General features: G+C 33.9%; 1 protein-coding gene across 2 annotated transcripts in view; it reads left to right on the top strand.

Moving 5' to 3' along the window:
• The window catches only part of CWC27 (CWC27 spliceosome associated cyclophilin), a 251293-nt gene that overhangs the window by 104163 nt on the left and 132474 nt on the right, over positions 1-14656 (top strand). For both annotated transcript variants that reach the window (XM_517739.8, XM_063811207.1), the window contains exon 11: positions 12292-12395. In XM_517739.8, coding sequence (XP_517739.3) covers positions 12292-12395 — 104 coding nt within the window. The remainder of the gene's footprint in view (positions 1-12291; positions 12396-14656) is intronic.

The following is a 14656-nucleotide window of genomic DNA, read 5'->3' as shown; positions in this document are numbered from 1 at the left end:
GTGTACAAAAGGAATGCATAAGCTTTTTGTTTTGTTTTGTTTCGTTCACTTAGAAGCATTATTTTAAAAATAGCCAAAGAACGAAAGCTTTTTTCCAAGGACAGTAAAGGTCAATCAATTAAAGGAAGTCTATTAATGTAATATAGCATATTAACAAATTGAACAATAGTATTTCAATTTTTTAAATACATAAATTAAGTAACAAAACAACATTCCTTCTAATAAAAATATTAAATATAAATAGGACTTCTCTGTGATAAATAGTAGTTCCTTTTCTAAACCAAAATTCAAAGTATTATAGCAATAGACCCTTCTCTCTTAAATTAAGGTAGTTCATATCTTCTTTTAAGAAATGTCTATTCCTATCCTTTGCCCATTTTCAAATAGGATTATTGGTTTTTTTTTATTGTTGTTTGAATTCTTTGTATTTTCTGGATATTAGCTCCTTGTCAGGTGAGTAGTATGCAAATATTTTCTCCCATTCAACAGGTTGTCTGTTCACCTTGTTATTTCCTTTGCTTTTCAGAAGCTTTTTAGTTTAATATAGTCCCATTTGTCTATTTTTGTTTTAGTTGTTCTGTGCTTTTGAGGTCTTAGATGTAAAAATCTTTGCCCTAAACCAATGTCCTGAGGTGTTTTCCCTATGTTTTCTTTTAGTAGTTTTATAGTTTTAGGTCTTATGTTTAAGTCTTTAATCCATCTTGAGTTGATCTTTGTATATGGTTAGAGATAGGGGTCTAGTTTTATTCTTCTGCATGTTTTCTCAGCACTGTTTCTGGAAGAGGGTATTCTTGTCCCAATGTATGTTCTTGGTGCTTTTGTTGAAAATCAGTTGACTGTAAATATGTGTGATAATTCACATGTTTTGTCAATTTATGGTGTCTCAAGTGTCATGAAGGCTTTGCTCATTTAAAAATTCTTTTTCCTTGATATTTGTCTGACCAGGTTATTTCAAAATATCTGTATTCAAGTTCTGAGATTCTTTCTTCTGCTTGATCTAGTCTATTGTTGATGCTTTTTTTTTTTTTTTGAGACAGAGTCTTGCTCTATTGCCCAGGCTGGAGTGCAGTGGCACAATCTCAGCTCACTGCAACCTCTGCCTCCTGGGTTCAAGTTATTCTCCTGCCTCAGCCTCCTGAGTGGCTGGGATTACAGGCGTGTGCCACCATGCCTGGCTAATTTTTGTATTTTTAGTAGAGATGGGGCTTCACCATGTTGGACAGGCTGGTGTCAAACTCCTGACCTCGTTCGTGATCCTCCTGCCTCAGCCTCCCAAAGTGCTGGGATTACAGGCATGAGCCACTGCGCCCAGCCGATGCTTTTTTTTGTTTGTTTTTTAGACAGTCTTGCCCTGTCACCCAGGATGGAGTGCAGTGGCACAATCCTGGTTCATTGCAACCTTCACCTCCCAAGTTGAAGCGATTCTTCTGCCTCAGCCTCCTGAGTAGCTGGAGTTACAGACACGCACCACCATGCCTGTGATTGTTAAAATCTCTATTTCTAGGTTCCTGAGACCAGTAACTCAGAGTGTTCAACTATCAGTTCCAATGCTTATTGCTCTGGTTTTCAGTCCCCCTCCTCATTTTCCAAACCCTGGATATTGCCCTTGATTTCTAGTGAGCTAAACATATGTATTTAAAGGTGTTTTTAAAAATGTACTCTATTCAGCACTTCTATGTGTTGAGTCGCAAGAGAGTTTTCAGGTTATCTAGTATACTGCCTTACTAGAAATGGAAGTCACATTTGTTTTTCATGTTGAATTAATATCATTTGTAAAGTTGGATTGTGAAATAGACATTTGGCTAAAGACTGGGTTTCTGCCACAGCAAATGTACTCCACTTCTGTGAAATCTTGGCTAAGCCAAGTTTTTGTTATGAAATAACATATTTGATTCTGAGATTTTTACTTGGTGCTTAGACAGAATAGCAATATCACCTACTGATATTATTGGCACTTTATGATTTTGTTTAAGATACACTGTTTAGTGTGTTTTGAAAAAAAGAATAAAATTTTCTAAGATTTGAAAGAGATCTTACAAAGATTAGGGGTCATCTACATTAGACTTCTAATCTTTTCATTAAAAATACATATGATCTTTCATATGGAAGGAGTAAGATTGTAAGTTTAAAGGCTATATACAAGTGTGTTTAGATTTCTCCTTTTCTTTCTAAATTACAATATATTTAAAGATATGGATATAGTCTTTTTATTCGTAAGTAATGGTGTAGCAGATTATAAAGGGCACATAGAACATTAGCTCTCAGATTAAATGTTATCTTTTGATAGATACCTTTCAGGATCACTTAGACTAAAATAAGGTAGGTTCTCTGTTAGCCTCCCTCATAGAATTTCTAAGTATGTATGCATTTCTTTGTTGACTCGCTTATTCCTTACCTTTTCAGCTAGGTTATAATGAAAGAAAATAAGCAATTCACTTTGAAGCATTTAGTGACCAGAGTTAGGATATGGGAATTTTGTAATTTTTAGTTTTTTAAAACTGTTACATTTCTCACTTGCATAGCATATATTTAATCTAAGCAGTGCCCCAAACACAAAAACTAATCACTGTGCTTTTGAAATCTGTATCTCCATGGAAACAATGGAAAAACTTGCCTTTTTAATCTCTTTTGTTAGACTGAGATCTCATTTTGTCATTAATAGATTCTGTAAATAGCAAGAATAGGAATAGTGGTAGTGGTGGAGGTGAAAGCAATAATAATAAGAGAAGCAAATTTCTGTTTAGTACTATCTTGGGCCAAGTACTATGCTAAGTATGCTAAATAATTTCCATAGAATCTTAGTTCTTTCTTACAACAACCTTACTATTCTTTTCATTTCTAGGTGAGTGAACTGAGGCTTACATTGGTTAACTTAGTTGTCCAATGCCGTACTGCTAGTAATAGGTAGAACAGAGCTTCGAACACAGAGTGGACTTTTATTGACTAACTTTTGTTAGATATTTGCATGATATTAGTATACATTTTCAAAATGTGTGTATAAACTACAGTACATTTTGGCACTTTTTGAAATATGGTAAACCTACATCTCTGCTACAGCTGATGATACTGTAAGTCTAAAAATTGTATGAAACATCTATAATTTTAATACATATGATGGGCTTTTATTACAGCTATTTTATGATTTTATCAACAGCCAAGCTGTTGTTTCACTACAAACAGATTGGATATCTTTGTGATTAAAGCAGCAGGCTAAAGACCATGAAGGGTATACTGTTTGGTTTTCAATCATTTCCATGTGTTATGAATTCTTATCAGATGTTGGGAAATAGCAGGCTTAAACTAACTGCAAGTGCTACATCCGTGGTCCAAGTAACAGTAGTCTGTAATGGGCATGTGTTTAGCCATCAGCTTGTTTAACAAGGCCTCTAAGCAAGTTCATTTACCGTCATATATAAGAAACTAACACATATTCCATTTATGTAGATTTAAGATCTCTCCAACAGCATGTCACTCAGGTCTTGATAATCTTCATCAATTTTTTAAATGTGAATATTAGAGAAGATCAGTGCTTGACTTCATCACCCTTATATTAAAATAATATTTCTCGTGACATAAGAAAAAATAATAGATATAACTAAAAGTTTTCCTAAGGCACATTCCTAGAAACTGGAGAAAATGAAAAAAGCATCTGGGAAAAAATAAAAACTAGACTGACACTTATGCAAGATACTTGACATTTCCATTTTAAATCCTCAATCTCATGTTCAAAAGCTGCACAGTTAAAAAATAATTGCAGGATTTTAAAAAACTACTTCAATCAAGTAATAACGAATGATCTTATAAAAATTGTAAATATGTTGACATTGTAGTAATAAAAACTTTCTTATGTAGTTATTTATTTATAGTATCTCCTGTTGTATAGAAGATATTCAGCTTAAATCCCTCTACTGGATATTATTTAAAGAAAAGGAAATTGTTATATCAAAGGGATACCTATACCCCCATGTTTATTGCAGCACTATTCACAATAGCCAAGATGTGGAGTCGACCTTAGAGTCCATCATTGGATGAATGGAAAAAGAAACTGTGGTGTACATACACAATGGAATATTACTTGGCCATAAAAGGATGAAATCCTATCATTTGCAGCAACGTGGAAGGAACAAGAGGTCACTGTGTTAAGTGAAATAAGCCAAGCATAGAAAGACAAATATCGTATATTCTCAGTCATATGTAGGAGCTGAAAACCTTGATCTCATGGAGGTAGAATGCAGAATGATAGATACCAGAGGCATCTGGGTTTGTGTGTTGGGGGGGATGAAGAGAGTTTGGGTAATGAGTATAAACAGTTGAATAGAAAGAATAAGCTCCATGCTCAATAGCAGAGTAGGTTGACATAGTTAACAATAATGGATTGTATACTTCAAAACAGCTAGAAGGGAGGACTTGAAATTTACACAACACAGAAATGTTAAGTGCTTGAGGTGATAGATACCCTTAATATCCTGACTTTACCATTACATATTCTATAGCTGTAACAAAATACCACATGTAGCCCATAAAAATGTACACATATTAGAAATCAATAAAAATTGTAAATAAATAAAATATTCAGTTTAAAGGTAAGGTATGAGTCTAAAAGTACTTTTCACTTATTAGGTGGTTAGCAGGTTGAGTGAAAACTGCATGAAGAATTAAGATGTCAGTGTCATGTTGATAATTCTATTATTTACTTGGATAATTTTGAAAAATCTCTTGCCATCTCTATACTTCAGCTTTTTTGTGTCTAGGATGAAGATGTCAACACTCAGCATCTCGCTGCTTCCTTAGTGATGTGAATGAAAACCAAGGAAATAATTTTAATTCAAAATGTGCTTTAAAATGCCAAATCAAAAGGAATTAAAATGATCTGCGTGGTATAACTTTTTACACTTATAATTTTGATTATGCATTTTAGAAACATTATTTTTTGCCTTACTTAAACTATTTTTCTGTGATGATGAAACTGAGGCAAAGAAGGAGAATTAATTGCCTTTTCATGGCCAAATAATGCTGTTTAGTCTAGGTCTTTTGGTAAACACATTTCTTCCCAAGACCCCCACCCAAATACTTTGTCTAATCATTTGGAATGCTATAAGTTGACATTAGTTTTAAATGAAGAAAACAACTCATCACTGGCATTAGAGTAGATATCTTTAGCATTAATAATTAGTGTCATTTTATCATTAATTTTCACAGTTTTAATTCTTTAAATTGCTAATGTAATTTAACAGTCATGAGTTGGTTGTAGTGTATTTTGAATATAAAAATAAATGCCTTCTAAGCACCAGGTAGTCAGCACTGTCCTGGGTTACAGATTTAAAAAAAAAAAAAAAAAGCACCTGTTAGTGTGCCTACTCATATTAATCCTAAATCTTTGCATCAGTTTTGCATATTATATATGTTGAATATAGACACAATGTATAGATGAGAAAACTGAGGATCAATGAGGTTGACAATTTTCCAAAGCTATACTCAAGTGCCACTTTTTCCATGAAGGCTTAAAAGATGAGGAAGATTTTAGTAGACAGAAATAGGGGAAAAACACCATTTTAAGTAGTGGAAATGGCATGAACAAAGGAGTATGTGTACTGAATCTCAAAGTTTGCCATGGTAATTATGACTAGTATGTTTTGACTGAAATTTAGAGTAACTGTAGATGATATGTGGGGGATAAAGTTGAAAAAAAGTAGTTTGAAGTTAGGTCATGAGAGAGACTTAATTACTTAAGAAAGAAATTAGTGCATAATTCAATAGGATTTAAGGAGCTGTGAAGATCAGGGGAGTAGAACTGTAGGATTTGGGGTATGTGTTATAAAATGAATGGAAGAAAGGTCAGACCAGAGGCACGTAGACCAAGTAGGAGACTGTTAACCAAGTGAAGTCCTGATGGCCCAAACTAGATTGCTGTCACTAACCATAGAAAGGAAAAGACTTTATAAAGGAAAATGGAAAGATGTAGTAAGTAAGAGAGTGATAACTAGAAGGTGGGCTTGACAACCAGCATTGTGGTAGCTTTATCAGAAATAGAAAAGAGAGGAATTAGTTGGTGTTCGTTGAGGAGCTAACATTATCAATCTCACTTTTAAAATGGTAAATTTGATGCATTTGTGGTATGTCTAGTGGAATTTTTCATCTGGCAGTTAGAAATGTCAATTTAATCTTGAAAGTGGAAATAGGTAAAAGCATAGGCTAATAATCTTGATTTTATATGTTGGGTGCATTAAGACAGAGAGAATTGCAGTCCTGAGTGTTGATGAAATTTATAGAGAGGAAAAGAAGGTTGAGAAGCATCTAATTTTGAGGAGCAGAAGGTAGAAAAGTAGAACCAGTGGAAGCAGAGAAAGAATATCAAAGAGGTAGGATAAGATCCTAAGTGTCCTAAGACACTCATGACACTATTTCTGAAATAGCAGAGGGGCAAAGTGGGGTAAGATGTTCAACAAAGTTGGATTCTTTTCAAGGTCTAAGTTACAATCTAACCAGAAGCCATTGAAATTTGTGATTAGGGGGTCATAAGTTACTTTTGAGAGAGCCATTTAAGGAGTGTGTGGATTACAAGTCAGGTATTAAAATGGGTGGATAGTGGGTTAAATGAAGACACTAAGAACAGTTGAGAAATCGGTTGCAAAAAAAAAAAAAATGGAAAGGCCAAAGGTGGGAAAAAATTGAGGGAAAATATTGTCACTTTACTCACAAATGCTTGGCATTTATACTTTACCCCAGATCCTTTTCTCAGCTCTATCTTTCATTACTAGTTACCTTGCCCCACTTTAAATTATTTTATACAATAGCCAAATACCTTCATGTTTTAGCATGTACCCTGTTTTTCCATCTCTCTTTCTTGGTTTAGACACACTGCTTGGATGCGTCTTCATTCTGTCTGTAAATAGCTAATTCCTACTTATCACTTATCTTTCACATCGCAGTTCGCATGCTTCCTCTGTGAGCCCATCTCTTATTTGTCCTGCAGTACTCTTTTCTTCACTGAATTTCAAAATGCTTCAATCATTTATTTGTCATGGAAGTTGCTGCTTTTTATTATGTACTGTTTTTATTATTGATGTACATGGCTTATATCCCTCCTTGGAATTTAGGCTCCTTGAACATTTTCTCAAGGTGTCCATGAAACAACATGGAAAGAGCATAGACCTGGAGTTCAGATAGTCCCATTTTTAATTTCTAGCTCTGTCACTTACTCACTATGTGACTTCTAAAAAGGTGTTTATTTGATCTTCATAAACGTCAGCCTTTTTACCTATAAAATGCCTATATCACAGCTCATTAAAAAGATTATTGAGGGATAGAAGAGGTAACTGATTTACAGAACCTAGCAAAGTGAGGTTCCCTTCCTTAATCATCTTGATTTCTGTGCCAGTACCCAGAATGTTACCATATAAATATTAAGTGCTCCAAAAATTGCTAAATGAATTAGTAATTTCTTTGCCAATACTAAATGTATAAAGCTACTGTAATTTCTAGCCTGCTGATATTTTATTGGGTGTTTTTTTAAGAAATTCTTTTTTCCATTAGGGAGTAACTTATTGCAGATTTACTAGATAAAAAATATATTCAATACAGAAATATCTGGTGGATAAATGCTGATGTCATACAAAGCATATTAAAATTCAAATGAAATATAACTGTGAGGAAAACAATAAGTGGCTTAGAGTTAGTAACAGTTTATAAAAGCCTTTTTTTTTTTTTTTTTTTTTTTTTTTTTTTTTTTACCATTTAAGCAGAGACTAGGCTTTGAGGAGGCCAAGACAATGCTTTCTGGACTCTAAAGTAAGCCCATAGTTTGGCAGTATATGGTGACATATACTCCAAGCTTACAATTTTAATTCTCATTTGAACATATTTAAATATATTCTGATGCCAGTGGATAGGATGATATTCCAGAGAATGTAAGATTGGGAATCCTAAATTTAGACTGTGATCTAAAAATTGGTTTAAAAACTTGCACTTTGTTTCAAGAGTTATGGATTCCACAGTACTAACAAATGGTGTTGCTTGAATGGTCTCAAAGATTTTGACAACATTGTAAATCTTCAATCACTTGAAACATTTAGCATAATGAAGCAATTTTTAATAATCTGTATAGACCTACCCTTCTCTGTCTCACCTTGTCATTTTTGAGTTTTTATTCATCATTGCTCAGTTTGTATATGATATGACTACATTAATACTGTGTCTAAATCTTTGACTATTTAAGGATAGATTTTTAGAAGCAAGCATTGTGCATTCATTGCCCTCTTAAAATGATGAAGAGTTGTTTGCTGTATATAGTAGAAATAACATTCATTTATAATAAATAATAAAGAACTATGCCCATATGACAGACAGCTCTTAACAATGGTGCTATTTTAAATAGATGACCTAAATCATAATAGCTACTGTTTGTTGAACATGTCTTGTGTGCTCAATATTTTACATACCTTACCCCTAATTTATAGTTGAATAAACTGAGTCTCAGAGAAGTTAAGTAACTATTCTCAGGTCACCTGGCTAATAAGTGATAGAGTTGGCTTTTAAATCAATACTTTCTGAATCCAAAGTTAAGTCTTATAATAGCTATGTTCTACTCCCTCTACAATAGTATCGTAAACAGTCTATACTTTCTTTGCCTCATTCTTTGTGTACTTCAAATTATTCTCATAACTAGTTTGTCTACCCTAGAAATGCACCATTTCCTCTTCAACTCTCAAAATAATCTCTACCTCAAAGAGCTTAGTGTTCGGAAAACATCATCTAAATGACTGAATTACTTACCAAATTGAAAGCTATACAAAGTAGCATAATAAAAAGATAGGAATGTTTGATGGAGTAAATGGAAGATGTGTTTGCTGTTCCCTGTGCAGCGGCTACCCAGTTCCATTTTTATGTCATGCCAAGTAAATATGGGATATCTACAGTTGTGTTCATATAGCTTTAAGAAATAGGAAATAATTGTACTTACCTGAGAACACATAATGACAGCCTAAACTAGGCATTGATGGTTAAAGTCAAGAGGAGCTGTTATATGTGAGAGAGATTAGAAAATGGTGTACTTCAACACTGATTCAATGAAAGGAAAGGGAGAAGAGTCCAAGGGAAATTTAAAGTCTGGTCATTCAAAAGATTATGGTTCCATGATCAAATAGAGACTTCAGGAGAAGGAACAAATTTGGGCAAGAAGGAGAGGATTTCAGGTTTGGACATAAAGAATTTGTAATTATGTTGAGATGTCCAGCCTGCTGTTTCTCTAGAGTTGAGTCCTTGAAATGAGGCTAGTCTCAATTGAGATTTGCTATAAGTGTAAAATGCACACTGTATTTTGAAGACTTAGTACAAAAGAGAGTGTTGAATATCACATTAATATTCTCTATATTGGTTTTATGTTAAATTGGTAATATTTTGGATATATTAAGTATGTAAAAATTAATGTTTCCTTTTAGTTGTTGTTGTTGTTGTTGTTGTTTTGAGACAGAGTTTCACTCTGTCGCCCAGGCTAGAGTGCAGTGGTGCGATCTGCAGGCTCCGCCTCTCGGGTTTGCACCATTTTCCTGCCTCAGCCTCCCGAATAGCTGGGACTACAGGTGCCCGCCACCCCGCCTGGCCAATGTTTTGTATTTTTTTTAGTAGAGACGGAGTTTCACCATGTTAGCCAGGATGGTCTCGATCTCCTGACCTCGTGATCCACCTGCCTTGGCCTCCCAAAGTGCTGGGATTACAGGCATGAGCCACCACACCCGGCTCCTTTTAGTTTTTAAATCTATCTACTAGGAAACTTAAAATTGTATGTGTATTAGTCTGTTCTCATGCTGCTAATAAAGATATACCCAAGACTGGGGTAATTTATAAAGAAAAGAGGTTTAATTGACTCACAGTTCTGCATGACTGGGGAGGCCTCAGGAAACTTACAATCATGGTGGAAGACATCTCTTCACAGGGTGACAGGAGAGAGAATGAGTGCCAGGAGTGGAAATACCAAATGCTTATAAAACCATCAGATCTCATGAGAACTCACTCACTATCATGAGAATAGCATGGGAGAAACTGCCACCATGATCCAATCACTTTCCATCAGGTCCCTCCCACAAGACATGGGGATTATGGGAACTACAATTCAAAATGAGATTTGGGTGGGGATACAGCCATACCATATCAGTATATGTCTTACCTTAAATTTCTGAGTTAATCTACGCAGAAATTTGTAGAAGATAGTTACAAATGCAGGACCATTAAGGCAAAACATCTACATTTGGAAATAACCTATATAGGAGTGATAGTTGATGTTATGAGATTAGATTAAAATGCCAGTGTACAAAGTATAGAGATGAGAAAAATGTCAACAATTATAATATGGGAAGAAAAAGAGTAACCAGGAGAAGAATTGGAGATTCAAAATGCTAAAATGGTATATAAGCCTGACTGGGATAGAATTCTAAGAAGAAAGGAGAAGGAAGGAATAATTAACATCATTGAATGATAGAGGCCAAAAAGGAAGAGGGGGAATGAGAAAAGGCCATTGAATTTGGTTGATATAGAAGCAGTTTCAGTAGACTGTAAGAGGGATAGATTGCAAGAGATTAAGAAGTTAGAGGTTAATAAAGCAGACTGTATAGGTAAACTATTCTTTCAAGAATGGAGTCCATTTGTGAAGATAATAATCACTTGATTTGAGCCAAGTCCAGAGAAATTTGAGCATGTTTGTTTGCTGAATAAAAGGATCAGTGAGGTGGGAGCGTTTGAAATTGTAAAAGAGAGAAGATAATTTCTATAATAAGATCCTAGAGCATTGGATCCCAAACCTGAGTACATACTGGAATCACCTGGGGATCTTGTTACAAGGGCAAATTTCCAGGCAACATTCCACATCTAAAGTTATTATATTCCCTGGAGGTTTGTCTCCCCCAACATGTTGCTAGCAAGTTCTTCCAGGTGATTATGATGTATCCACAGGACAAACAAGGAACTTATGAGTGCTGATGAGGTCATCAGTGAAATGACTGGTCATAGCATCCAGTTTGGATAGATAGCCAATTAGGGCTAGAATGGGGCTGATGGACCATGAACTACAGTTAAGGAATTGGCTTTCATTATTATGGGAATATGTGCAAGCTTAGTAGAAATGAAAGGCTGAAAAAGTTAAAAAGGTAGTGGATTTTGATCACTGAGGGAACTTTCAGAATTCAGGATCTTGGAGGCCAAGCAGATGCAAAATGTGGCTGTGTGTGTCTGGTGTGGAAGAAAACATAAAAAGAACTGAGTTACGCACATCGTAAGACCCAGCAGTTTGGTAACTAATACATGGCAGTGGTAAAAAGGTATAGGATTTGGGATAAGGAAAGAAGCACTAAAGGTTCAATCACATATGTAATTATCTAGACTTCAGATTCCACTAAACCTTGGCTTGAATATCTTTGATAAACATTTTCAGAGTGGAGTGCCTACTTGGGTTTATAGCCTTTGAATTTCCATGATTCACTCTAGATTTTGTTGAAAATACTGTGGGTATTTGACTTTCATAGATAATATATGCACAGTCTTGACTAGTTACAAGTAACCCTAAGGGTTTATGATAATGAGTAGTTAATAATTCTTTGCAAGGCATGAATTTGAATCTCCTGCCCTAAAACTGGCATGGAGAAGCAAGTCACTTAGCTAGTGCTTTGTAGTGAAGTCAACATTTACTTCTAAGTTTGTCTTTAACACATGATTATATTAATCATCCGACCTCACCCTGGTAGATTTAACTACCAGGAAATTAAAAGGAAATTATATGCCAAACTGTAGTAGTAAATGAGTTAAAAACTTGGGTTTAAAAATCAAATGAGTTAAAAGTTTGTAGCGTGACACCTACCGTGTAATAATTACTTAATAAATGGTAGTAACTGGTACCAGTTCAGGAATTCAACCATTTTTGAAGCCAAACTTTTTGTGTATGTCCATGCTTAATGAGTAATATTTATATTAAAAATTTTGTTTTGATCCAGTATCTCCATAAATTATTAAACTGAAACTAGAATGTTAAATTTGTTAGTGAATTAGGAAGATAATGGGTCATTTATCACATATTTGATAGGGGGTATATTTTATAGTAATTCATATTATTATGAAAAAATTAGAACTCTTAAAATCCTTTAAGTGTATTTCTATGGCACAAGTATACATACGCAGAAACAAAATGAATGAATTACATTATTCACTTTATTTTTCTTAGATGTAGTATACCAATGATTCTGTTTTTGCTAAACAATTTTTACTCTCAATATATTATATACTTATATAACTCTTTTTGCTTTATAGTGAAGAGCTCAGAAAAGAAGCAAGACAATTAAAACGGGAACTCTTAGCAGCAAAACAAAAAAAAGTAGAAAATGCAGCAAAACAAGCAGAAAAAAGAAGTGAAGGTAAGGGCATTTATCACACTTATTTTTTCACTTGATACTCCTCCTTCTCTGTTTTCTTAGCTCCTCCCTGCCCTCTCCCGTATTCATCCCTTCCCTTCTCCTTTCCTTCTCATTTTTTCTTCCCTCTTTCTTTCCCTCCCTCTTGAGTTAGGATGTGTGTGTGTGTGTGTGTGTGTGTGTGTTTAATACTTTCTTTGAACAGTTAGCCAGGAAAATAAATTTCCACCCAGGAAATTTGTCTAAGAAGTAAATTCAGTGCAAATGGGATTGTAACTGTTGTTCTTAAGTAACCTTCATGAAAACTAACAGAATACTTGAAATCTAGCAAAACTTAAAGGTTGCCATAGCATCTAACTAGATTAAAAGTGCACAAGGGTGGAATGTTTATATATATATTGCATATTCTTTAAAACATTTTTAAAAAGTGTTTGAGCCCTGTGGTTGGGACTTAGGTAAACATTTGTGTGTTGGTTTGAATAGTATTAAATACCTAATTTTGTTTTTTGTTTGTTTTTTGTTTTTACTCTTATGTTAAGACATAGAAAGTCTAAAGTATTGATAAAGCTGATCAAAATAACATCTTGCTGTTTATACAGGTTAACTAGCTTCTTTGTTTCACTATGATTTTTATTAAGCTTCAAAAAAAAAGCTTTTTCATTGATGATCTTTAATTTAGTTTAAAATTGTTTCAGCTATAAAGCATGTAATGTTCAGTTTCCAAAATAACAGCTTGGAACCCACATCTGTTTTCTTTTTACAGTGATAAATTGTATTGTCCATTCAGTGAATATGATCAGAAAGTTTATTCAATTGCCTCTTATAATGTATACTAAGTTTGATATAACACATTTGCTTGTACATATATATTCTGTATTTTTATGCTTTTGAAAGCTTGAAGTGTTTTACCTACTAGATTCTATTAACAGTCACTGGAAGTACATTAACAAATAAGATGTAGCATCTAGCCTTAAAGACTACACATTCTAATACAGTGGCACAATGTTTGGCCATAGGTATTATTATTGTTTATTTTAAGTAGCATGAGTAATACCAGATAACTATTTAAAGGGCGTAGTTCTCAATTCTAAGATTATTTGTACAAAATCCCCAATGACTATTTTCATAAAGGCAGATATTATACATACTTCATGAAGATTTGAAAGTCATTGAAGTATATATTTGAATGAAACATTATTTAAAAATTAACTGAAGTATAGTGGCACAAATAATAAACAATTTAGAAGAAGGGATAAACTTATTTGTGACTAGATCATGAAAGCAAAATGTAACCCAGAATAGAAACAGTATATTAGCATTAATGAGATTTGAAACAAGTACAGTCAGGATTATTTTATTTTTAGGTTTATAAGTAATTTTCTTAGAAGACTGTTTCTTATAATTAAAAGTATTTTAAATATATGAAAATAATTTCAACTAGAAAGATCTTTCAACTAGAAAGAATAAAATATAAAACTTAAATATTTTATTTGCTTTTGAGCTAATAATTATTAGTACCCTCACTATGCTGGATTAGGAGTGTAACACTGTGACTTATAGTTACGATCTAGTAGGAGTGAAAGAAATGCAATAGGTATACTATAATAGTGCCATACAGGTAAGGCCTATATTAGACATAAGCAGTGCTAAGTTTATTTATTTGTCTCCCTTTGAAATAATAAATAGGCAGGTAAAGACATTAGTCTTAAAGACTGATTTCTTAATGCAAAAGAGAAGATTCTTAACAGAGCTCATTTCAATCTGCTTTTATTTATTTATTTATTTACTTATTTTTTGAGATGGAGTCTCACTCTGTCACCCAGGCTGGAGTGTGGTGGCGCGATCTTGGCTCACTGCAACCCCCGCCTTTGGGTTCAAGTGATTCTCGTACCTCAGCCTCCCAAGTAGCTGAAACTACAAGCATGCACCACCACACCTGTCTGATTTTTTGTATTTTTAGTAGAGACAGGGTTTCACCATGTTGATCAGGCTGGTCTCGAACTCCTGACCTCAGGTGATCTACCTGCCTCAGCAGTGTCAGAATGTTCTGACACACATTCAAGAATTCCTAAAATTTTACTTTGTTTCCATAATGCTATGTAGTGAGAAAGCTCATGGTATCATTTTTAATCATGAGGAAAGAAGAATTTCAAATATAATGTAGTATTTACTAAAATCACACATTTTTCATAATAAATTCATAGTCAATTTTCTACCATTATAACAGCAATACTTGCCAATTTTAAAAGATCACAGTAACTTTA

This window comes from Pan troglodytes, chromosome 4 (genome assembly GCF_028858775.2).
Source record: "Pan troglodytes isolate AG18354 chromosome 4, NHGRI_mPanTro3-v2.0_pri, whole genome shotgun sequence".
In the NCBI taxonomy this organism is placed as follows: Eukaryota; Metazoa; Chordata; class Mammalia; order Primates; family Hominidae; genus Pan; species Pan troglodytes.
This window is presented reverse-complemented; position numbering and strand designations above follow the sequence as displayed.